General features: G+C 39.9%; 1 protein-coding gene and 1 non-coding gene across 2 annotated transcripts; both read right to left on the bottom strand.

Moving 5' to 3' along the window:
- Positions 1–17,624: 17,624 nt before the first annotated feature.
- TRNAK-CUU (transfer RNA lysine (anticodon CUU)) lies at positions 17,625–17,697 on the bottom strand. Its single transcript has one exon. It is a non-coding gene; the product is annotated as a tRNA-Lys (tRNA).
- Positions 17,698–18,394: 697 nt separating this feature from the next.
- On the bottom strand, positions 18,395–21,800 carry LOC137711376 (methylsterol monooxygenase 1-1). The gene is made up of 5 exons (XM_068450609.2): positions 21,265–21,800; positions 20,412–20,734; positions 19,103–19,250; positions 18,978–19,010; positions 18,395–18,811 (listed from the first exon to the last, which is right to left on the bottom strand). Exons 1-5 carry the CDS (start codon positions 21,589–21,591, stop codon positions 18,752–18,754), a joined length of 891 nt encoding a protein of 296 aa, XP_068306710.2. The 5' UTR covers positions 21,592–21,800; the 3' UTR covers positions 18,395–18,751.
- Between the last annotated feature and the right edge of the window lie 3,004 nt (positions 21,801–24,804).

Raw genomic sequence — 24,804 nt, 5'->3', positions numbered from 1 at the left:
GAATAAACCCAGCTTTCAGAAGTTGAACTAATTCGTCCTTTATGCGAGTTGTACTTCGGTCAAGAACCAACGTGGGGGTTATCGGAAGGGCTTACACCCTTCTTTGATGCGTAACTCATGTTCGACGAGGTTTCGGTCAAGGCCTAGCATCTCATGATAACTCCACGCGAAACAATCTTTAAATTCGTGAAGCAATTTACAAAGCCCGTCTTTCATAGATGGTGGTAATAACGCACTGATAAACAATGGTCGAGGCTCATCGGTTGTGCCAACATTGATTTCTTCCAATGGGACCTTAACCTGGGGCCGAATGTCCTCGAGTTCGGCCGGTGTGGCCTGAACTTTGTCGAAAGAGAGAACGCGGCCGTTATCCGCTTCGGCCAAAAATTCAATTAAGTTTATGCCGGAATGTGGTTGTTTGGCGATGATGTACCAATGGGCCAGTAGAGGTTCCATGGTTGACGAAACCGCGGCTTGGCGCCTTTCTTGTTTGGTGGAGTCAATCATCGACATTGGTAATTAGATCTGCCAAGCCGAGTCTCGTCGAATCCTGTTGTATAGTCTCGGCGCCTACCTCGATCACTTTCTGAACCAAAATTCGGGTCGGCTGTCCATCCTCGTTAAAACCCTGGAAGGTGATATAGCCGATGTGATCGTCATAATAGCGAGCTTGAATCATGTTAGTTTCAAATGGTTGATTATCGGCTGGGTGCACTACAACCAATTTGTCATCCCAAAAGATGAGAACTTGGTATAATGATGAAGGGATGCAACTGGTTTGGTGGATCCAATTGCGGTCGAGCAATGCGTTATAGTCAGTCTTTGAGTCAATTATAAAGAATATCGTCATGTGGTGACGACCGGCAACGCTGACTTCTAACGGGAGCACTTCTCTGGTTTGAGACTTGTCGCCGATGAAGCTGCTCATCGTTATCCCTGATTGGATAAGCTCGTCATTGGAACGGCGTAATGCCTTCATGACGGATATTGGCATGATGTTGACTGTGGCTCCACAGTCGACAAACACCTTAGAAATATGATATCCCTCAATATGGGCCGTGACGTATAATGGCTTTAGATGTTGGAGATTAACCGAGGGGGAACGGGGAAATAATTCGGCCAAGGCTGCCTTAAGGTTGTCGCCTTTATTGACTTCCTCATCGTTGTCAAGAGTGACGAAATCCACTTGTGTTGCTTCTTCGACAACGACGTCCCTATCCAAGAAATTTGACTGATGGGTGCTTGGTTGGAACTCAGTCGATAGGACATGGACCATACTGATCTCCATATGCTCGAGGACCAAGGGAACCATCGGGTCTTGGTCGTCGTCTTCCAGAGTAGTAGACGTAGCATTAGTCTTTGGAACGTCTTCCATTGTACTATTTAGCGCTTCGGTAGGAGTTTGCTCCTGAGACGTATGGACTGAATCTATCCTATGCTGGTTATCTTCTTCGAGCACGTTTACTGTTGAAGATTTATTTCGTTCTTGTAGTATTTTACGGGCTCGTAAGCGATACGGGCGTTCCTTGTGTCCAAGTATGTGTCTAAACACGCCACATAATTTTTTTCATCGGCTGTAAGGCCGAAAAAAGATACTGTCGAGAAAACTTCAAAATGATATCGCAAATGCTGAAGGTCTTCCAGTGAAAAGGGTAATTCGACGGTGTCGATATCTGTGTAGAGGTCGACCTCAAAGCCGAGGACCCGAGCCTCAAGTATATGCTGGAACCTAGCTTTCATTGCTGGATTGGAAGTTTTTTGGATAATTTGCTCGGCATCAGGGCAAGTTAGTGCCAGGTCGAGGGCTTCCTGACATGCCTTAGGTAGTCCGTATAAGTCATTGGCGGAATATTTCTTATGAAATTCCCACATGTACTCCAAGGATTCACCGAGGAATGGAGGGTGCAGATTGCGCCGTACTTTGACTAACGGTTTCGGCGTTGGTAGCAGGGAAAGTTTCCTTTCGGCCTCTTGCCTCAAATGCTCGAGACGGGCTCTCATCTCCCCAGGCCGAAGAAGGAGCTTGATGTGTTTCTCGGACTCTTCAATGATGGTCTCAAAGTCGCGAGCAGCTACCCTTTTTCCTTTAAGTAACTCGGTCATGATGGTCAACCGATCGTCACCGCTTACTACTGCGTCTTTTGGCTACCACTGAGTGGTCGAGTTGGCCTGCACTTCTTGTCGTCGAGCCATGCAATCTATCCGCTGGCGATGACGTTTTTGAGATTTAAGTAACGCCGTATACAGGCTTGTTGGGGAGTTGTAACTATACCAAGGTTGGTCTCGTGGCCTAGGTGGTTTGAAGGTTTTTCGATCGATTAACGAACTTGAACTGCTTAAGTTGAGCGAGTAATAATCCTCATTATAGAATGGCGCATCAAAGTCAAGATGCCGTCTGACTAGGGCCGGGTCTTTTGCTTATACCTGTGGGCCGAGTCTCTCAAACACTTGGCGTCGTGGACTGGCACTGAGCTCCTTTGGCGATTTTGTTGTGGTCATGGATGGTAGGCCTGAAGTTGGTGCCGAAGCCGTCCTCTTTTTAGGTTCAACTGGTGTTTTACAATGGTCTCATAAAACCATTGATTCATGAGTTTCTTCGAAACTAAAACCTGACCTAGGTTCATCGATGGTCGGCTCTGAGGGGTCCGTAGGTGGTGCATTTGAAAATAAATCAATCTTCAGTCTTGGTTAACCATTCTGCTTACGGACATGCTGCACTGGGACGTATTCAGCCTTCCCTTTTCCTTTGATTTTAGGGAGATGAGCATCCACCATACCAATTGTTGTCGAGGGGAAGGGATTGACATCAACCGCCATCTGCTTCTCCGGGAATTTTAGTTTTCCCTTCTCGATCCAATTTTGAATCGTGTCTCGGAACACAACGCAATTATTGGTAGCATGCTTGTTTGAATTATGGTACTTGCAATATGTTTTGCCTTTCAATTCTTCGGCCTTAGGCATGTTGTGTCTTAGCCGAAGTTTGATGATTTTTGCTATCAACAGCTGGTCGAAAATTGCATCGGCTTTGGTAATATCGAAAGTGTAAACTTTCGATGTTTTACTTATCTATTCGGCGGTCGATCGGGTCTTGGCATCTTTGGGACTAACTTGAGCTAACGCCTTGCAAACGTAAGGTTTATCTATCATTATTTCGGCCGCGTCCACACTGGCATACTGGGTGTCCTTGCTTTCGACCAATGCATAGCTAACCGTGGGATTCTTATATAATGTTCCCCGGGATGGTGACTTCGATATCTTTTCCTCTCGGAACAAATAATCATACTGCTCAACGTGTTGAGTAAGTTTGTACATCTCTCGAATATTTGCCCCAAGAAACTTCTTTTTGTATTCCACGCCCAAGCCGTTTAGGGCAATTCTAACGAATTCAACTTCAGGAAGGGGTACTCAGCACCAATTCCTGGTCGACTAGAACCTTGTTAAGTATTCCATTGAGGATTCGTCGAACGCTTAAGCCATCCTAGCCAATGATGAAACGGACATTTCCATCCCTGGTCGATAGAATTGGTCATGGAATTTCTCAACCAATTCCTCCCAACTCTGGACGGAGTTTCGTGGGAGATTAATGTACCAAGCGAAAGCTGACCCTGTCAGTGAAAAGTTGAACAGTCGTAGTTTATGGAACTCACTATTGACATCTCCACATTGCGTCGTGAACCGAACTACATGTTCTAACGAGGATAAGGACGATTCTCCAGCGAACAGATTGAAATAGGGGATCTTGACGCCTCGAGGGTATTCGAACCTTTCTACATAAGCTGGGTATGGGTGGATCAACTTTGGGAACTTCAGCCTTTTTTTTAGGGCCGAGTTGATCATTCTTTGCACCTTCGGTCCGTCAGATCTATTGCCTGATCTGCCTCTTTTCTCTAAGTCAATTGGTTGTAGCCGAGCGGACCCTTTCTAGGCTTATACTGGAACATTTGTAAAAGAAGGCTGCCGAGGTTGGCTAATATGGCCATCTTCGAAAACTTTACTGACTAATAGTTCAAGCATCCTGGTTTGTGTGTCGCTGTTGCTTCGTATTGCATCTAGCAAATCATTCATTTTTTGGCCAATCGACTGCTCGACCTATCGATATTGTTCATCGAGTCGTCTCCGAAGAAACGACCTAGTTGGCGGATTAGAACCCTCCCCACTATCTTCGTCATAATCTTCCACTATTCCTTTAACGAAAATGCCTGCCATTTGGTTGGGAACTTTTGGGTTGCGAGGCTGTCCGCCGAGACAGATTTCATTATCTCGGCGTGTCGCACTTGTAGCCTCGGGCGACGCAACAATGATCGAATTTTTCGCCTAAGGCAAATCCTGCACAAGGCCTTGCACTAGTAAGTCAATTGTTGACTTATCCATGATTGTTCTCTTTTTTACAGACCGTGTCTCAATGGTCATGAACTCCGAAGGTCTAGCACACGGTCCCACTGGGTGTGGCAAAATGTTGACCCTAAAAATTACAAAACCTACGCGGTGCGCAGGCCGAGCAACTAATAAATTAACTAAGTCCTTCGATTAAATGCGGGGCGTGCCAACTCGTCGGCCAAGCTCGGCCGAGAAGTAAAATTTGTTGATGTTGCATTGAGCGCGTTGTTGACTTCTTTACCTTGTGACTGCAACCGAGGAAGGAACACTCTTGGGCTTCCTCGACCCTTTTTGCTTATCTGAACTACTCATTCTTGCGATAGGACTCGACCATCCCTGCTAAATGGCCCGGAATCATCAGGCAGCCCATAGTATTTTGACACAGCTTTGGGCCGAGCACAAACCTACACTCGGCCCAACAATATTATTTTGGGCTCAAACACTAAGTCAAAACAAGGAAGTTTGACTTATGTTTCCTTCTTTGTGGTTAATTCCTTTTCTTCCAAGTCTTGAATTAATTTCTTCCACCTCTTTATCAGATTCCTAGCCTCTTTTGGTCTTCAATCTCGTCCATCCACCTTGCTCCAAGCATGTGCTAACCATTCCAAGCCCAAAACTGCTCCAAAATGCTCCAAATTGCACTTTCTTGCCACTTTAACCAATTGGACCTACAAACACACGAAAATAACTCAAAATACTAAAATAACTAAGAACTAACAACATAAATGTAAGAAAACAAGCTAACTAAGTCGCATAAATATGCTCCTATCACAACTTTAAGAGTCATTCTTTTGAGGAAGAAAATTAGTGGAATTCAACAAGGCCCGGGAGAATCCTTTCTAGCGTACCATGAGCGTTTTAAGACGTTAGTTGCATCCTACCCACAACATCAAATGAAGGAAGGGCTTTTAATTCAATATTTCTATAAAGAACTACTTCCACTTGAGAGACAAATGCTTCAGCGGGAGGTGCCTTGGTTGACAAAACACCAATTGCAGTGAAGATCTTAATAGCGAATCGAGCCTTGAATGCACAACAATATGAAGAAGTTGGATAGAGAGACCCCCCACGGTAACACCAAGTTAATGAGGTAAGTTCAATGGCCGAAATTCAATCTTAATTGGCTAATCTCACTGTTCTTGTGTGCTAGGTTGTTGAAGGATACAAAATGCAAGGAACAAGTACTTGTAGCGTATGCTCTATGCAAGGACACCCCACTGATCAATGTCCTCAATTAATAGAGAATGAAGGATGGGAAAGTGCCATTGCCGTGGGCTATCAAGGCCAAAATCAACCAAGGTATGACCCATTTAACAACACCTACAACCCGGGCTGGAGAGAGCATCTAAATATGAAATGGAGTGAACCTTAACAAACTCATCAACAAGGCGGATATAGACAGCCACCTCTAGGACTCTATCAAAGGCCATTCGCACCACCACAACTCCCACCACAATCTGCTCAACCAAATTCAGGTTCGTTATTAGATAATGATAAAATTCTTCAAGTACTAACTTCTTTGACTCAGGGTTTACAAAATAAAGCCAATGAGATGGGCGAAGTGAAGAAGCAAATTGGGCAGATGGCGGAATTCATTGGACAGTTTAGAGAACAAGGCAAACTGCCTAATTCAACCATTGTCAATCCAAATGGAGGTTTTGAAACTGCCAACGCCATCACATTAAGAAGTGGCAAGGAGATTGGAACAAGTTCAAAAATGTCATAACCAATCCAAGAGGAGGACGAAAAGTTGCTGCAACAAGAAGAAAGAGCCACGACAAGGGAAGAACACTCCTTGTCGCAGCCCCCTAAGCACCCTATGTCGTCCAACTCAACGAAGGTAGGTCCAAATTCAATTCATTCTAACGTTATTCCACCAAATGTGCCTTTCCCTGGTAGGTTTATGCAATCTAGGAATGAAGAGAATGAAAAAGACATTCTAGAGACCTTCAGGAAGGTGCAAGTCAATATCCCACTCCTTGATGCGCTAAAGCAAATTCCGAAGTATGCTAAGTTTTTTAAGAAGATTTGTACAACAAAGAACCGAATTTGGGAGAAAGAAGTGGTACATGTAAGTGAAAATATCTCTGCACTGTTGAAAAGGAAGCTGCCACCTAAATGCAAAGATCCAGGTAGTTTCACTATCCCTTGTGTAATTGGTAATACAAGGTTTGAACATGGTATGCTAGATTTAGGTGCTTCCACTAATGTCATTCCATATTTTGTTTATGCATCTATGAATCTAGGGGAGCTTAAAAAAGATGGACTTATTATCCAATTAGCCGATCGTTCTAATGCATATCTGAAAGGAGTTTTGGAAGATGTTTTGGTGCAGGTTAACCATTTAATCTTTCCAACCGATTTCTATGTGCTTGAGATGGAAGATTCAGCCCACTCTCCACCGTTGCCAATCTTACTTGGACGACCTTTCATGAAAACAACCCAAACAAAGATTGATGTGGCCAAGGGAGCATTAACGATGGAGTTTGGTGGCGATATGATTAAATTCAATGTTTCTAAATCTGTTAAGAATCCTAATGATGTTCGTTCTAGTTTTGCCATATATGTGATTAAAAATTTAGGGCAGGAATGGTCAACAGCACCAATCAAGAAGGATGTATCTAGAACCACCATCGAAGAGGGAATTGGAGGGGAGCACAAGGAACACGCCACTGCCTTCAAAATACCCAATCTGGCTGAGAGCATCCCTAGTGAATTTGTTGACAGTGTTGCTACTTTTGAGCCTTCGTCATAGTATATTGGTGAGCCACATATTCCAATTCCAATTCCCATTTCAATTAATAGGTTGTTACCTTTTTTGGTGCAGGTACCGAATCGAATCCAAGGTGGTGGGACAGTTTACGTTGACTTTTGGAAACGTAATGCCAAAATCAGGAAAGATCACTATCCCCTGCCGTTCATAGATCCAATGCATGCGTATTTTGTGGAGCATGTCGTGGAGGAAATACCCCTCCATGCCATGGACCCTAATGGAGCTTAAAAGGAGGTATTGTCCGGCTGGAAGACGCTAAAGCAAGCGCTTCTTAAGAGGTAACCCATGCGTTCAAATAAAGAAGACCTAGGAATCTTCGACTCCAAAACCAGATTTGCGTTCCTTAACCCTACTAATGTTGTTATTCACTATTTTAAAGTGTTTTCGTGTCATAAAACAAAAAAAAACAAAAAAATAAAAAATAAAAAATTCGAAAAAAGCTTGAGAAAATACCAAAAAAGAGTCATTTTTGTTTGTTTGTTTGTGTCTTAGGGTACCTTCCAACACAATGATGAGGATTTGATTTTTAATTGCATGACTATTAAAGAAAGTTACAAACATGGATAGAAGTTTGATATGCTCTTTGGTTTATGGTTAGTTGTAGTTGTCGTTTACGAATTCACATGTAATCACAAAAGGAGAAAATCAATTTTTGTAACATGCTTGAAGGAAGGAACTCAAACTAACGCTACAACCCTAAGAGACTTGAGCCTATACCTTTTTTGGAGAGTTATTAATCTATGATATTCTTGTTTTCTAAAATCGTTGCATGATCTCATTATTTCTTTGCTTGGTTGCTACTTAGAATATTTTTTCATCATTTTAGTTCCAAATACTAGAACTCATGCCTATTTCATTCAAAGCATAAAATTGAGTGCATAACAAATAACAAGATGAAATTGTTTAGTTAAACAAGAGCCAAAAAGCCTTACATGTTGCATAGTATTGTAGGTTTAACCCCGTTAAGCCTTAGTTAGCCTATTTTCTTTGTTAGCCACATTATCCTTACCTAGCCTAGAATAGGACTATCCATACCCTTGTTCTTAAAGAATAGTGGAGCATGACTTAGAGGGAATTCCTTTTGCTCAACATTATGCAGAAAACAAGTGTGGGGGAAGGTTTTTCATTGGAAATCTATAAGGTTGTACATTTAGTGTGCCAAAGAAGAAAAGGGCACGGAAAAAAAAAGAAGAAGAAAAAGTTGAGAAAAGAAAGGAAAAGAGTTGAGAAATAAGTGAGAATGAACTCATAAGTATTGGTTGTTGAAGAATGGGTCCAAAAGTTTGAATCCGGCCCTAAGTGTGTAAGAATCTTTCCCTTGTGTTTGAAGTTAGTTGCTACATTCAAAAATTGAATTCTAAGTGTTGATTTCATTACTTTGCTTTACTATCACTTTAAAAACTTTTGTTATCCTTAACCTTTCTTTATTAGCCAATACCTTAGCCCCGTTACAACCCTTAGACTTCTATCTTGATTGTTATGTGATTCAATATGTGGAGTTTGAAATTGATATGAGCATATGGTATCCCTAGTTCTCGCTTCTAAGTAGTGGCATTCCATTCATGAGATCATGTACATGTTGTATTAATAATTCTAGAAAGTACCTTCTTTGTTATAATATATGTGAGTGCTAGTCTACATGTTTACATCAATCTTCTCACATATACTTAGTATAGGGAGTGTAATTAGAAAATTTGTGTGAAAATAGAGAGTATATTCAATGAGCAATTGAGTGGATTCTCTAAGGCATGTTACTACATTCAAAATGTTGTTTTAATTGATTAAATGCGAGCTAGTGAGTGGTTACTGCGATTAAGTATAAGCTCGAGGGTAAGGAGAGCTAAAATCTGTGGGAGTAGTGATTTTTAACATGTCATGTTTCATTGGAAATCCCTGAGGCAATTGTTGGAAGGTTTAGGATGTGTTTTGTTTTCTTTGTTTTGCTCGGGGACTAGCAAAAGCTAAGTGTGGGGGAATTTGATAGAAGCATATTTATGCGACTTTATTAGCCTATTTCCTTGCATTTACTCAATTAGTTTATATTTATTAGAGTGTTTTAAGCTATTTTCATGTGTTTGTAGGTTCAAATGGCAAAAGTGGCAAGAAAGGGCAATTTGGAGCATTTTAGAGCAGTTTTGGGCTTGGAATGGATAGCACATGCATGGGGCGAGGTGGATGGACGTTTTTGAAGGTCAAAAAAGGCTAGGAATGTGCTAAAGAGTTGAAGAAATTAATTCACGACATAGAAGATAAGGAATCAGCTAAAGAGAATGAACATTATCCAAAACCTTATCTTATCCTAACCTTATCCTAATCCTATTGTTCCTAAATTCCAGCTGCAAGGGGGAGTTATTTTCATATTAGCACATCTAAAAACCTGATTTCTAGAAGGCCTTACCTTTTCCTAAAAGGGTGCCACATACCTTATCCCTTGTCCTTGTTGGTTTGTGTTGTGCAATCCTTTTTCCAACACAACCTTTGGAGTGCCAAATCCTTCTCCAAACCTATCTTGTGCGCCCTCAGCCTATAAATACACCACAATGCCTCACCATTCGGATCACCACACACAAGAGCCTAAAAATCAGAAAAACACACTTGTGCCGTAGCTTTGCAAGGAAGTAGAAGAAGAAGCTTAGAGCTGTGCCTGCCATTCAAGACCTTTGGATTACTAGAGCGCTTTTAGGTGTATTCTATCCTTAGTTTTATTTCAATGTTTATTTTAATTTGATTTTCAATTATGCTGAACATGAGGAACTAATTTCGTTTTAGCTAGAGGTGAATTCAAAGCCATGAACATATATATGTGATATGAATTGATTGCATCCAATTATTGTTTCATAAATCGTGAATGCAATTTACTTAACTGTTTGATTGATAACTTATTCTTGTGTGTTGATTAAGGGGGCCCACTTAGTTTGCATGCATGAATTTGATGCTAAAATATAAGGGAGTTTCACCAAATAGTTATGAAATTATATTTACAAGTAGTGGAGGTTGCTAGTCACAATCGCGTTAAGTAAATGCCTGGCAGGAATATCATGCAGTTCATAGTTACGAATGCCATGTCAATGCTAATGATTTTCACAGAACTTAATGATCTTTGATATGTATCTCTATTATGCAGTTCATAGAGGGAACTTGATAAGAATAAGTTGTTTGCGTCGCTAAATCCAATTCAATGAATTTAGGAAAATCTGAGAGTTAATTTGTGCAGTTCACCGTTAACTTGGGGCATTGTCATTCATGGTTTGTAGGAAGAATAACTTGAAATTTATTTGTATGCACATGTGTCATGTGAGAAGGACCCTCTAGCTAGCCTTTTACCCCTTTCATTCACCTCAATTTAGTATCAATTAGTTTGTTTTCTGCAAGTTACTTAGTTTTAGTTTTAAATTTCGTCGAAACCAAGCCCCCATCATTGTGTCATTTTAGTTTAGTTTTAAAATTCGTTCAAACCTGTCCCCATTAGTATTTTGAGTCAAGTTAAGTCTAGAATATGTCCAAATCACCCTTTAGTTCCTGTTTTGAGTCAATTTGTTTGTTTTGTGCTGTTTTGGGTTAGTTTGGTCAGTTTTGAGTCATTAGAGTCAAGTTTTGTGTTTTTAAGTCTAGTTTGTGTTGATTAGTATCCCTTCTAATCCCCCGCCTAGAACGATCCCTACTTACGTATACTACAATTGGCTAAAAAAGGTTTAATTTATGTGTTAGTTTCTATCACATCAGGAGCTGTGTGTGCCGTGTGCAGTTTAGGCTCATGCAGGCGATGAGCATTGCTTGTTTGGTTTAGGGGTAGTAACGCTTCAAGAATCTGCCATTGATGGGGTCATTGGTGCAGACCTATTGTATTACGTAAAGTCCATCCCACTTTGATGTGAAATTGCTTTTTATTTTGTGAATTGTGATGATGAGCCTTCATAATGCCAAGACAAGATCTCTAGTTTGGAAAGACCTTGGGTGGACCTTCTTGTTAAATGCCTTGGATAGCCATGCTTGGTAGCATTCCAAGTGTTGTTGAGCTTTGAGCCTTCTTTCGTTGAGTGCTTCCAACTCTTGATGTTGTAGCTTTGTGTTTTCCTCTTCAGTCAAGTTTTCTTGTATAGCCATCCTTAGTGAGGGGATTTGACTTGGCAGAACAACTTCTATGCCATATACGAGAGAATAAGGCATAGCTTGGGTAGAAGTTCTATGTGTCGTTTTATATGCTCAAAGTGATTTGCTTATTATTTTATGCCAATCTATCTATGTTTGGTCGATGATGTGGTAGAAACTAACACACAAATTAAACCCTTTTTAGGCAATTGTAGTATGAGTAAGTAGGGATTGTTCTATACCGGAGATTAAAAGAGATGCTAATCAACACAAACTAGACTTAAAAACTATAAACTAGACGAAACTAACACAAATAAGAACTAATGGGGGTTTTTGGACGAATTTAAGAAACTAAAGTAAATTGCATCAAACAAAGTAAAGTATGAATAAAAATTGGGTGAAAGGCTAGCTGGAGGATTCTTCTCCACACATGAACCATATGCATACAAATCGATTTCCAATCATTATTCCTATAAACCATGAATGGCAATGCCCCAAATTAATCGTGAACAACACTAATTAACTTTGAGATTTTCCTAATTTCATTGAATTGAACTCAGTGACGCAATCAAATTATTCCTATCAAGTTCCCTATATGAACTGCATAATAGAGTTACATATCAAAGATCATTAAGTTCTATGAAAATCATAAGCATTGACAAGGCATTCGTAACTATGAACTACATGATACTCCTGCCATGGATTCACTTAACACAATCATGACTAGTGATTTCCACTACTTATAAATATAAGTTCATAACTATTACGTGAAATTCCCTTATATTTTAGCATCAGATTTATGCATGCAGACTAAGTGTGCACCCTTAATCAACATACAAGAATAAGTTATCAATCAAACAGATAAGTAAATCGCATTCATGTTTTACGAAACAATAACTGGAGGAAATCAATTCATATCCCATATATGCTCATGCCTTTGAATTCACCTCTAGCTAAAACGAAATTAGTTCCACATGTTTGTAATTAAATAAAACCAATCTAATTTAAACATTGAACTAAAACTAAGGATAGAAAAAACCCAGAAACGCTCCAGCACTCCAATGGCCTTGGATGGCAAGTCACGGCACAAGTCCTTCTTCTCATTCCTTCGTCTCATTCTCTCTAAAGCTCTCTATCTCTCCTCTGAAAATTACGGGAAAAAGTCTGTATTTATAGGGTATGTTTCACGGCACCAATCCTTGGAGGACAAGGATAGGGCACGGCACAATTCTAAGAGAAGAAGGATTAGGTTATTTGCATGATTTCAAGATTTCTAGAATCAAATATGCATTGTAAAACATGATAAGGACTCCTAAATTCATATGGGAAGGATTTAGAATAGGATAAGGACTCCTATTACAGCTGGAGATGAGTTTAGATAATGTTGGATTAAATAGGATAATGTTTGGATAATATGGGATAATATAAGATAAGGTTGGATAAGATCTCCTTGTTTTCAGCTGATTCTTTGTCTTCCAAGCCTTAATCTAATTCTTCTAGATTTGTAGCACATTTTTAGCATCATTTAAACACCAAAAACGTCCATCCATTATGCTCCATTCACATGCTATCCAATTCAAGTCTAAAACTGCTCCAAATTGCTTAAAATTGCCTTTTCTCGCCAACTTTGCCATTTGGACCTACAAACACATGAAAATAGCTTAAAACACTCTAATAAATACAAACTAACTAAGTAAATGCAACGAAATAGGCTAACAAAGTCGCATAAATATGCTCCTATCAGTCAATCATCTTCTTCAGGAGGTTGCATAACATTTTGTTGAATGCTTTCGCAAGACCGTTGGCTGGAGCCTAATACATGGAAGACTTGTGCTGCTTGAATTTGTATTTCTCGCAGAATTCATCCATGAGTCGGTTGGAGAACTGTTTTTCGTTGTCAGTGATGATGTAGCGAGGCACACCATATTAATAGATGATATGTTCCTTGATGAAACAGATGACAGTTTCCTTCTTGACTTCCCTTAGGGGTACGACTTCATCCTACTTAAAGAAGTAGTCTATTGCGGCTACGATGTAGGCATCTCCGGCAGATGACTTTGGTGTGATTGGTCCTATGACATCAAATCCTCATGCATCAAATGGCCATGAAGCAACCGTATGGTATAATGGTTCAGGAAGTTGATGTATAAAGTTGGAGTGGAATTGGCAGGCTTGACACTTTTTGGCGTATTCAAGGAAATCCTTTACCATGCTTGGCCAGTAGTTGCCTATTCTTTTCAGCTGGAAGTGTAGCTTTGGCTCAGATTGATGCGTTCCACATACGTTTGAGTGTGCTTCTTCCATGACTTGATTAGCTTCTTCCTTACCCAGGCATCTTAGAAATACTTCTTCAAAATAGCGTCGGTATAATGTTCCTTTGTAGCAAAGGAAGCGAGGTGCTCGTTGACATATTTTAGAGCCGGTCTAGGATAGTCAGGAAGATTTCCATGCTCCAAATAGTCGATCAGCAGGTGTTTCCACTCTTTAGTGTCAATTGGAAGTACTGAGATGACGTTTGTATCATCCAGTAACATTTTAGTGACGAGCGGGATCACTCATCTTTGGCAAACTGGCACGTCCGTAACTTCATCTTCTCCTAGTGCCACACTTGAGGCTAAGTTAGCGAGAGCGTTTGCCATTTGATTTTCTTTTCTTGGCACATGTTCTAGTGTCACGGCCTCAAACTTTTGTAGCCATTGAGTTACTAGCCGAAATTATGAGATGAGATTATCTTTTCTTACTTCATATTCAGTCAAGAGTTGATTAATTATGAGCTTGGAGTCGCCATACACTTATAGCGTTGTGATTTCCATGTCGATCGCCATTTGGAGTCCAATGATCATCGCTTGGTACTTAGCGACATTGTTAGAGCACAGCTTGTTTAATAGGAAGGAATAGGGTAGTACTTGTCTTTGTGGTGACATGAATACTACTCCTGCCCCCGCTCCGTCTGCTCGTGCGAATGCATCGAAGAACATTGTCAATGTCGAGAAGATGTCAGCGTAGAACACCTCCTCGTCAGGCAGGTTATAAGATTTTCCAATTAGCTGGGATTTGATGGTCGACAAGGAAGTCTGTTAGTGCTTGTCCCTTGACAACTTTAGCTAGGACATAGATGATCTCATATTGATTGAGAATCAACACCTATTTAGCTAGTCGCCCTGTCAGAAAGGGTTTAGACATAACGTACTTGGCTGGTCGGCTTTAGCAACCAAATGGATGGTGTAAGCATGCATGTAATGTCTTAGCTTTTGGATGGCGAAGACTAGGGTAAGGCACATCTTCTCAGTTGGTGAATAGTTGAGCTCGGCAACAATGAGAGTTCTACTTAGGTATTAGAGTGCTATTTCCTTTTGGTCTTCATTTTCTTATGCTAAGAGTGCTCCAATGGAACCCTCTTGTGCAGCAATGTATAGGATGAGCGGCTTTCCAGGCACGGGTGCTCCTAAGACAGGTGAGCTTGCCAGGTACCATTTTATGCTTTTGAAGGCATTGCGACATGCGTCATCTTATATGAATGAAGTGTCTTTCTTCATGAGTCAACTGAAGGGTTGACAACATCCAACGAGGTTCGAGATGAAGCGTTTGATAATGGCTAGCCGCCCTTGTAGACATTTCAGCTCGTGTAAGTTCCTTGGTTCGGGCATGCTTTGAATGGCCTTGATATTTGATTGGTCTACTTCAATGCCATAGTGCTTGACAATAAAGCCGAGGAACTTCCTAGAGGTAACGCCAAATGCACACTTCAACGGGTTCATCTTGAGGTTATAGTGTCATAGTTTATTGAACACCATTTGTAAATCCTTCAAGTGGTCAGATCTCTTCTTGGTCTCGACAACTACATCATCTACATAGCATTCCACATTTTTGTGTAGGCATGTTATTCAAGCCAAAGGGCATTACCTTGTAGCAGTAGATACCTTTTGGAGTGCGAAAGGCTGTTAATTCCTCGTCTTCAGGAGCCATGTGGAGTTGATTATATCCAGAAGAACCATCCATGAATGATAGTGTCTCGTGGCCAGTGGTTGCGTCACTATGTTTTCACTTATATGGTAGCTACCAACATAAATGAAAAGCGATGATATTGAACCGTGTTCCATTGATTAGTGACAACGTAGAACTATTTGGACAACTAAAATCACAATTCAGGTTTAATTCCTTACCAAAGTGTATTTGGTCCTATCATTCCTCCACTACCTAAGGTAACCATGTTTGTTACTAGTGAGAAAGGAAGAGTAATGAGATGAATGAAATGCACGCCTTACGATGCTAGGTTTCGGTCATATGCCTTGTGATTTACTACAAAATTATGAATGTGGTTAGTGTATCTTCATGGGGATATTGATATAGAGAATTACATGAAAGTTCTCGAATAATTACATGGACTGGTTTATATAGTTCCAAACAACGAAATACTTTCTCAACTCGTTTGAGGCGTTTACTTTACGGATTGAAGTAACCCAACGGATGTGGCATGCCCGTCTAAGTGATTATTTGATCAGTCAGGGATATGAATTATGCCCTTGTGTTTTAAACTATGAAGTCAAATTCCGAATTGCTAAAATTACAATTTTGTGCCCATGACATGAATCTCACTAAGACTCTAGAAGAGCTTGAGAAAACTGCCTCACACCTAAAGACAGAATTTGAGATGAAAGATCATAGGAGAACTTGTTTATGCCTTGACCTAAAGTTCAAGCGTTGTTTTGATGGTATTTTGACCCATCAGTCGAACTACATCCAGAAGGTGTTACCTTTGAGTATACCTATGATTTTCCATACTCTATATGCAAATGCAACCCTTAAAGTGGTACTAAGTTCAACTTTGTACTTTTTTTTTATACTTAGCTCATTGCATTAGACAAGACATTTCTTTTGATATTGATCTATTAGTAAAGAAGTAGCACTGCACCTACACACAACCACTAAATTGGTATTAAAAACATATTGCCACTACCCTGAAGGTACTACGGATTTGGGCTTATCCCATCGTATCCTAAGTGGATCCAACCCCTCCTATCCTTAGAATGATGCTTGCCTTATTAGTTATGCTAAAGCAGGTTACTTATCAAACTTGCCCAAGGCACGTCCCGGAATGGTTTTACCGTCATAAATATCGTAATATCTTGGAGGTCATTGCGAAATCTTTGAATCTACCTAAGACTCACCTTCACTACACCACACGTGAGACATGGTTGAGAGCTTTTATTGAGCTTATTCGAAATACCTACTGTTTTCATCCGTTGTTGAGTCCCGATGACAATTTGTGAAGACTATGCTGCATGTATCACTAGACCAAGACATGATACATCAATGAAGTCAATGTTGACATAATGCGTCTAAATCACATCAGAAAAGCACCAGGAGACTGGAGTCAAACAAGCCGATCCCAGACAGCTTTGTTGACCTCTTCACAACATCACTGCTGAAGTTTACCTCCAAAAGTTTGTCCGAGGAATTGGTATGCCTAACTATTCATATGCTATGCTTGTAGTTCTCATATAGAAGTTTTGTCAAACTCGGGCAGAGTATCCAGAAGTATACTTACTTGATCTTAATGTTATCTTTTTTATTATGATTATGAGCATTTTTCCCACTGGGTTGTTGTTACCTAACTAGGTTTTAATCAGGCACCCATCCTGGGATGGTTATACCCTTGTAAGCTTGCTATTTGCATTCAGATGACGTATAGTTTTAACCTAATGTAACTTCTCACGTTTCTCCTTAGTCTTTGGGGTTTTATCCCACCTTAGGTTTTACCATAGTGAAGTTTTGTGAGTTTTACCTTTTATGCATTATTTCCATTGATTTGAGACTCCCAATCGCTTATTGTGCCGACAACTTCATCAACTAAACTTACTTCATCGATGAAGACCTGATATGCCATTTAATTGAGTATTTACACACTTAAAAAGGAGTATTGCAGTTCTAATAGTTTAGAAATGTGATTGTGTAAATCCTGAAAAATTTTACGGGATTCTATCAGATCTTATCTTTAAAGATTATCCTAATCTTAATTGGAGTAAGAAATTAATCTTCCTTACCCTAGTACTATCAATAAAGGTAGGGGTGAAAAAACACACCTCAAAATTCGCCCAATTCTCTTTATGCTTCCCACACCCTTTCTCTCAATCTGTCTACAATTTTTCTGTCAAATAAGCCTACAACAAAACACAAATTATTTTGGACTTCCAAAAAGTAAGAATTCACCCAATTCTCTTTATGCTTATCATCATACCCGCTCTCTCAATCTGTGTACAATTTGTTTGTCAAATGGACCTACAACAAAACACAAATTATTATTTTGGACTTCCAAAAGGTAAGGCATGGGCGCATAGTTTGCATGGCCAGTACAAACTATCACAAATAATGAAAAAACAACACACGCCCACCGTGGGGCTCGAACCCACGACCACAAGGTTAAGAGCCTTACGCTCTACCAACTGAGCTAGACGGGCTATTGTTAACGTGCGTCCACGACATTCCTATATTTTAATTCGGACCATTACATATTTACATTACACATTTACTTTTTGTTTTTCCAACTACATTTACTATTTTCCTTTTCACCAAACAAAATAGGATCATTTTTATTAATATTAGATTTTTTTTTTATTCGAGCGTATTTTATATAATCTAAGCCATAGGAAGAGAGCTCTAAACTTAGGTGTAGAGTGGTAGTTCATGCTTTACTTAACTTATCTACGCTTAAATTTGCAAATGAGAATGTTATTAGATCCTAAATACATGGTCTATTAGAACAATAATTTGAGGAGGATTTGGAAGGAGTCCATAAATAGTTGCAGGAAACTTGGATCACATAGGAGCTACTTAAATTCCAAGTTAGATCTGGCATCATTAACGGTTAACCAAGCTTTCACATGGTTTGGTTTGATTTGGGTTAGCTTAAAATACAAAAAAATACATAAATAATTACCCAACGAAATTAGACCATTTTTTTTTATTTTTCTTATCAAACGACATATTTTGTTAGATTAGATGTTAGATTAGCCATCAACGGGATTTAAACCCACGCCGTCATGTAAGGGCTCAACACTTTTCCACTACTGTGGTAAAGGACAAGTGATTGGACCGTTACTTCGGTAACTATTCAGTTTTTCGGCACAATTGCCCTAAGTATACGATATCAAGATCTAGCTAGAAACACTGATAATTAATTTCAAAATCACAAACAACGTACGAGTTCATAAAACTATTATACCTTGAACATAATGTAAAAAAACACTAGTCTGAAACTTTCCACCTTACAATCTAGTGATTTTCTATTCCGCCCGTCAAGCTACCGGAAATCACAACTCAGTGAAACCCAAAGTGAACTGCACCTGACTCACTACAGCTTCTATTTTAGCACCCCCAGCATTGTGATACAGCTTCTATTTTAGCACCCCCAGCATTGTGATGCAAACCTGAAATCAGAGGTTTCGGAGATTGTCACCAGTGAGAACGGTACCAAAAGGGAATTTCTGCGGACAGGGTTACACAGTCTCGAAGCTAATCAGATTTAAGATCTACAGAGCCTCCATTTTGGACACCGGCAGTTTCCTCGTTCAACTGCAAAAGATCACCAAGAGTAACTAGAAGGAAGGAAGGCAAAAACAAATGCAGACACGAAATACAAGACGTGGCACACTAATCCATATGTTCAACAACTATGACTGCAATCGCCACGATTCCACAGTGATGAACAATCTAAGGAGATAACATTCTGTAGGCTTACCTTCTTAAGGATCTTCTTCTGGAAACGATATCCCTGTTGAAATTGGTCAAGTGTTAATGATTGCCAAATCATTTATCAGTTAAGATCAATAGACAAGGGTACACCGTGTCAAGATAGTATTTTACCTTTTCTGTTCCATAAATGTAATCACAGTAGGTGAACACTGAAGCAAAATTACTCTGGCTTTGTCCTCCAACGTAATGATGGTAATCATGATACTCAGCACCGCCATAAAATGGGATATACTTTGTGGGAGTCCAGGGGAAGTCATAACTGTATGACAAATCATAGATTAAAACTTGCTCTGCATATGGTAGTCAAGATTTCAGTTCAGAAGATACACATAGCAAGGATACAAAGAGCACATGTTCGGAAAAACCATATGATTCTTGTGCTTCCTAAAATAACATAAAAACGAACAGTTTGGAAGAAGTCATCGCATTTAATTTAGGATAGACATGCCATCCAAGAGGCTACCTGGATTCATATATTGTAGCAGTCTAACTGGCACATAAACTGAGGCTTCCTTCTCAGCCGATCCACAAAAGCAACGGTGTGGTACCTATGTGACTGGACTAGCTCCTTATCCACAAACATCCCACCTATAAAGTGGCATAAACCTCACCAATGCAATTCTCTAGCCTCAACCCACATTACCCAGGTGAATTTTCATGGGTCCTTTGTCATTAAGGTTAGTCCTTCAAAATATCACTTTTCATTTTTTGTTTTAGATATGTAATCACCTCCTAATACCGGAATAATTTCAACATTACAGGAACCCACAACATGCAGCTGTGATCAGAAACAATTAAGGCAGTCCGTAAAAGTCCTATGTCTCCCTAAAGTGGTACGAAGGAAGTTCAAAGTACACATATACTTCCTCTAAAAAATAACTAAATACTGCAGCGTTTGTACTTCGTACAAAAGCTTGGCAATGCATTTAGACATGACAATCGAACCAGAATATCTAAAAAGTTCATGTGGTTAACCCATACAATCTCCATTTGTAGATATCAAAACTTTTCAGCGAGAATTCATCACAAGAAGGATGTCTAACAACCGTCATGGTGCTGAACACGAAATTATTGACCACTATTCAAAGTTTTTGCTTTTCTCCTCCAAAATTTTTATTTGTAAACTAAGTGATTAGTTTGGCCAATCCATATAGAAGGTATCAACCCAATGGGAACACAAAAAAGTACTAATTTACATAATAAAAGTTTAGGCAAAAAAGGCATTATCGTACTGATCCTGGACCCCATCATTAAAAAGTTAAGGCACTGTTTAAGACCTTTAAATCTAAAGTACCTGGCATAGGATTATATTAGAAAAAGAGAGAGAGATATGAAAGGAATTCAAAAGCTATCATCTTTAAGTCACAATCAGCAAAAGAAGAAAAGGAACCACGAAAAAAGAAAAATGCAGCGTGCGTACCCGCTGTGCGTTTCTATGGCCTCAATCTGCCGCAATGCTATCCACGACCAGAATGTGACCATGTGGCCAGGAACCAAGGCCGGACCGAGAAAAGATGGGATACCAAGGATCAAAATCTCAGCCCAATGAGCATATGGCGCTGCAAATCCAATCGGAGCAGTGTACTCGTGGTGAACTCGATGGATTTTCTCATACCCCCATTTATTATGTAAAAATCTGTGGATCCAGTAGTTGGTATAATCTTCTACCAAGAAATAAACTAACAATTGGCAAAGCATCTCCCATCCAGAAGGCAATGGCAATCCCGTTCGAATTCCGATTAACTGCTTGTAAACAGAATCTAATCATATTCATAAGATGCAAAAACAGAAACTATAACAGGAAATTGAGGAGAACTTTAATGACCCAGTATATTGCAGCAGGTATTCTAACAATAAAACATATAAATTAATCCCTACGAGAGAAATAATTATTCAGAGGTACAATGATCTCATCAGATTTTCAAAAAAATTCACATTCCTTGCGTTTTACACAGAATGCAAAACCCCACAAATTCCCTAACACAAAAATTTATAAGAAATAATAAAATAAAAGGAACAAACCCAATATTTTAAAACCCAATTCAACATTCTTCACAACCACGCAAACCCCAATTCCATAAATCCAATATTTTACAGAACCCAGCGAAACCCAAATCCGAATTCTTCATAAAACCCAGCAAACCCGATTCCAAAAATTGTCAATAAGTCTCAAAATCCAGCAAACCCAACTCCGCAAATTCAACATTTTTCCAAAACCCCGCGAACCCAAATCGACAAAATCGCAGATTGAAATTGATTGATAAAATTCGAACCTGGATTGAAGGGTAAGAGACGAGCTGCAGGGGGCCGACGATGAAAAAGAACATCCACATGACGTCCTTGTAGCACTTTAACATGTCAGAGAAGGGCAATCGGACTTTGGGCTGGATCTTGTAGCGATCGAGGCCGGCCCACCTGAGAACCTCCATGAAAACCAGAGGGAGAGGGACGACGGAGAAGACGACGAAGAGGAAGAGAATGTTGTGGCAGTAGAGGACGTAATCGGACTTGGAAGCAGAGTAGTTGAACCACAGTGTCTCGGCGAAGGTGAGGTTTCGGCTCAAGGCCGAGGCCTCTTCGATGGTCTGGTAGGGCAGCATTGGGTGGTGCGGTGCCGGCTGTGCTCGGAAGAGTATGATCGAAATCAATGGCGGCTATCGGTGATGAGCTGAGGGTGGAAGAGAGAGAGATGGGGGATTAGGTACACATGGGTGCAGTGGAATGTGCTGGAGGGGGTTCCGTTGGCTAAAATATGCGGGAACTTTTAAACGACCACGGAACATCTGTTCTCATACAATTTGTATTATTTGGAGTGGACAGTGTTGTAGGTCTATTTAACTGAATAATTAAAGAGCAAAGAGAGAAGAGAGAGTTAATGTAATTCTGAGATGTGTTTTTTCTCATCTCATTGTGACTATATTAATAGTAGTAGAAAATGTAAATTCCTTACCCCAATAACATTACAACTCTAATAAGTTAATATCTCAAAAATATGATATGCTAGAATCCCACAAGAATATCTCAATATTTAATAGGATTTAATCATACTTCTAAACCCTTAGGCAAGGGCGAAGCCAAGATTTGATTTCATGCGGCTAGGTAAAATAATTACTATAAAGTAACATAACTTTTTGTACCTACATAAAATAATATAATGATACATGAATATGAAACTTTAAAATCTAAAATAATAATCCAAACTGACATAACAGGTAATACAATTTCATTTTTTTACTTTAAAAATCTTCATTAATTACATATTAAACTATAGTTTTTATTAGAATTGGGTGGGCTATATATGAGTATAATTGGTTTGTAGTAGGTTAATACATAGACTATTAGCAAGAGTTCAAACTAAAGCCCCCTAAGCTACAACCCACCTTAGTCATGGGTGTAGCTCCGCCACTGTCATTAGGACCGCAACACTCCTTCTTGAGTGTGTAAATACTCAAGCAAAACGTCGCATCATGTCTTCAACAGTGAAATAGATCAGTTGATGAAGTCATTGACACAACGGGAGCATGTGAGTCTCAAATTAATGAAAGCATACATTTGTAAAACTCACAAAACGTCGTCACGGTAAAACCCAATATGGAAGAAAAGCAAAACCCAATATGGAAGAAAAGCCGATAGACTAAGGACAAAACATGATAAGTATGCATAATGTCCAAACTAAACATCACACACACGGGACGAAAGTAGGAAACCTCACAAGGGTATTACCAGCTCAGGATGCGTGCCTTGTTAAAACCTCCTTGGGTAGCAAAAAGCCCAGTGGGAAAAATGCTCCTAAATGTAGGAAAAATAGTACATTAAGATCAAGTGAGTATACCTTGGATACTTTCCTTAAGCTTGACAAAACTTACAAATAAGAGAACTATAAGCTATTCAGGTGAAAAAGTTTACGCATGCTGATTCCTTGGACGAGCTTCTACAAAGTAGACTTTGGAAAATGGCTTTGTGAGAGATCGCCCAGGTTGTCTTGGGAACATATTTACTTGACTTCAATGTTCTAATGCTGCTGTTGTTGATGTGAAAAGAAAAACTTCGGCGCAATGTGTTTGGTGTTGTCTCCCTTGATGTATCCCTTCTATTAAGCGGGTTGATTCGTGCAGCGTTTGTTTTCAGAGGTTGTTATAAGGACGTCAATGACGGAAGAAAAACCGCTAGCACTTCGAATATATTCCATAACGGATCTTAGCCAAAAGCATTCACATGTAGCTTCATGTAGGGAGAGAATCTTAGCATGGTATGAAGAAGTCGCAACTAATGATTGATTGTTACACCTCCAAGAAATTGCGGTGCAACGGTGAAGACGTGACCCAGTTGAGAACATGCTTTATGCGGGTCAAATAAATATTCTTGTCCAAAAGAATATGTACAGTTACTTAGTATATTCCGTGAATAGTACGTAAATATGTTCCAGTATATATAATATTTATGATTAATTTGGTTGGTATGGAGGAGTAGGAAGTAAATGATATTTCATAGAAATCAGATGGAAATGTTCGGTCCAAAAGTGAGAGTTTGAAGTCATGCGGTGATGAGGAGTTGGGGATGATGGCTTGATAGCTTTTCTTGAAATGATCTCCATCTCCATCTTCATTTTCTTTCACCTTCTTCCTTTTTTTGGTTTGCAACTTCCGTACGTCTTGATACTATGCAACCCACTATATACCATGCAATTTGTTTTGGTTTCCCACTATTTGCGTATCTTTAATTTGTATCCAGTTTTTGACATTTGGCATAATACTAAATCTAATAATACTATACAGTAGGACAAGTGAGAACAATACTTTACAACTTTGCCAGACATTTTATTTTTGTAGGAATATGATTATAATAACATGATTTTCACAATATGTGTAATAATATACATATGATTGGAGTTAAATAAGTTAATTAACAATAAAAAAATAATATAATTATGTATTTGTTTAATTAATTAATTCTGAAAGGATATGAATAATTGTATTTTAATGTAGAAAGTTATATGTGACATCCCACATCACCCAGGGGAGCGATCCTTAAATGTATATTTCCATCCCTACCTAGCACGAGACCTTTTGGGAGCTCACTGGCTTCGGGTTCCATAGGAACTCCGAAGTTAAGCGAGAAGGGGGCTAGAGCACTCCCATGATGGGTGACCCACTGGGAAGTTGCTCGTGAGTTCCCAAAAAACAAAACCGTGAGGGCGTGGTCGGGGCCCAAAGCGGACAATATCGTGCTACGGTGGAGTCAGGCCTGGGAAGTGGTCCCGCCCGAGCTGGGATGTGACAATTTGGTATCAGAGCCTAACCTTGGCCGTGGTGTGCCGATGAGGACGTCGGGCCCCTAAGGGGGGTGGATTGTGACATCCCACATCACCTAGGGGAGTGATCCTTAAATGTATATTCTCATCTCTACCTAGCACGAGGCCTTTTGGGAGCTCACTGGCTTCGGGTTCCGTAGGAACTCCGAAGTTAAGCGAGAAGAGGGCTAGAGCAATCCCATGATGGGTGACCCACTGTGAAGTTGCTCGTGAGTTCCCAAAAACAAAACCGTAAGGGAATGGTAAGCCCAAAGCGGACAATATCGTGTGACATCCCACATCACCCAAGGGAGTGATCCTTAAATGTATATTCCCATCCCTACCTAGCACGAGGCTTTTTGGGAGCTCACTGGCTTCGGGTTCCGTAGGAACTCCGAAGTTAAGCGAGAAGAGAGCTAGAGCAATCCCATGATGGGTGACCCACTGGGAAGTTGCTCGTGAGTTCCCAAAAACAAAACCGTAAGGGAATGGTAAGCCCAAAGCGGACAATATCGTGTGACAT

The sequence above is a fragment of the Pyrus communis genome, chromosome 6 (genome assembly GCF_041283825.1).
Source record: "Pyrus communis isolate YQ-2024b chromosome 6, ASM4128382v1, whole genome shotgun sequence".
Classification (NCBI taxonomy): domain Eukaryota; kingdom Viridiplantae; phylum Streptophyta; class Magnoliopsida; order Rosales; family Rosaceae; genus Pyrus; species Pyrus communis.
This window is presented reverse-complemented; position numbering and strand designations above follow the sequence as displayed.

Coding starts and splice junctions, on each gene's coding strand:
- LOC137711376 (XM_068450609.2), bottom strand. CDS start 21,591: ATGCTGCCCTACCAGACCATCGAAGAGGCCTCGGCCTTGAGCCGAAAC. Junction 19,011..19,102: donor ACATTTATGGAACAGAAAAG/GTAAAATACTAT, acceptor CAATTTCAACAG/GGATATCGTTTCCAGAAGAA. Junction 18,812..18,977: donor AGAAGAAGATCCTTAAGAAG/GTAAGCCTACAG, acceptor GATCTTTTGCAG/TTGAACGAGGAAACTGCCGG.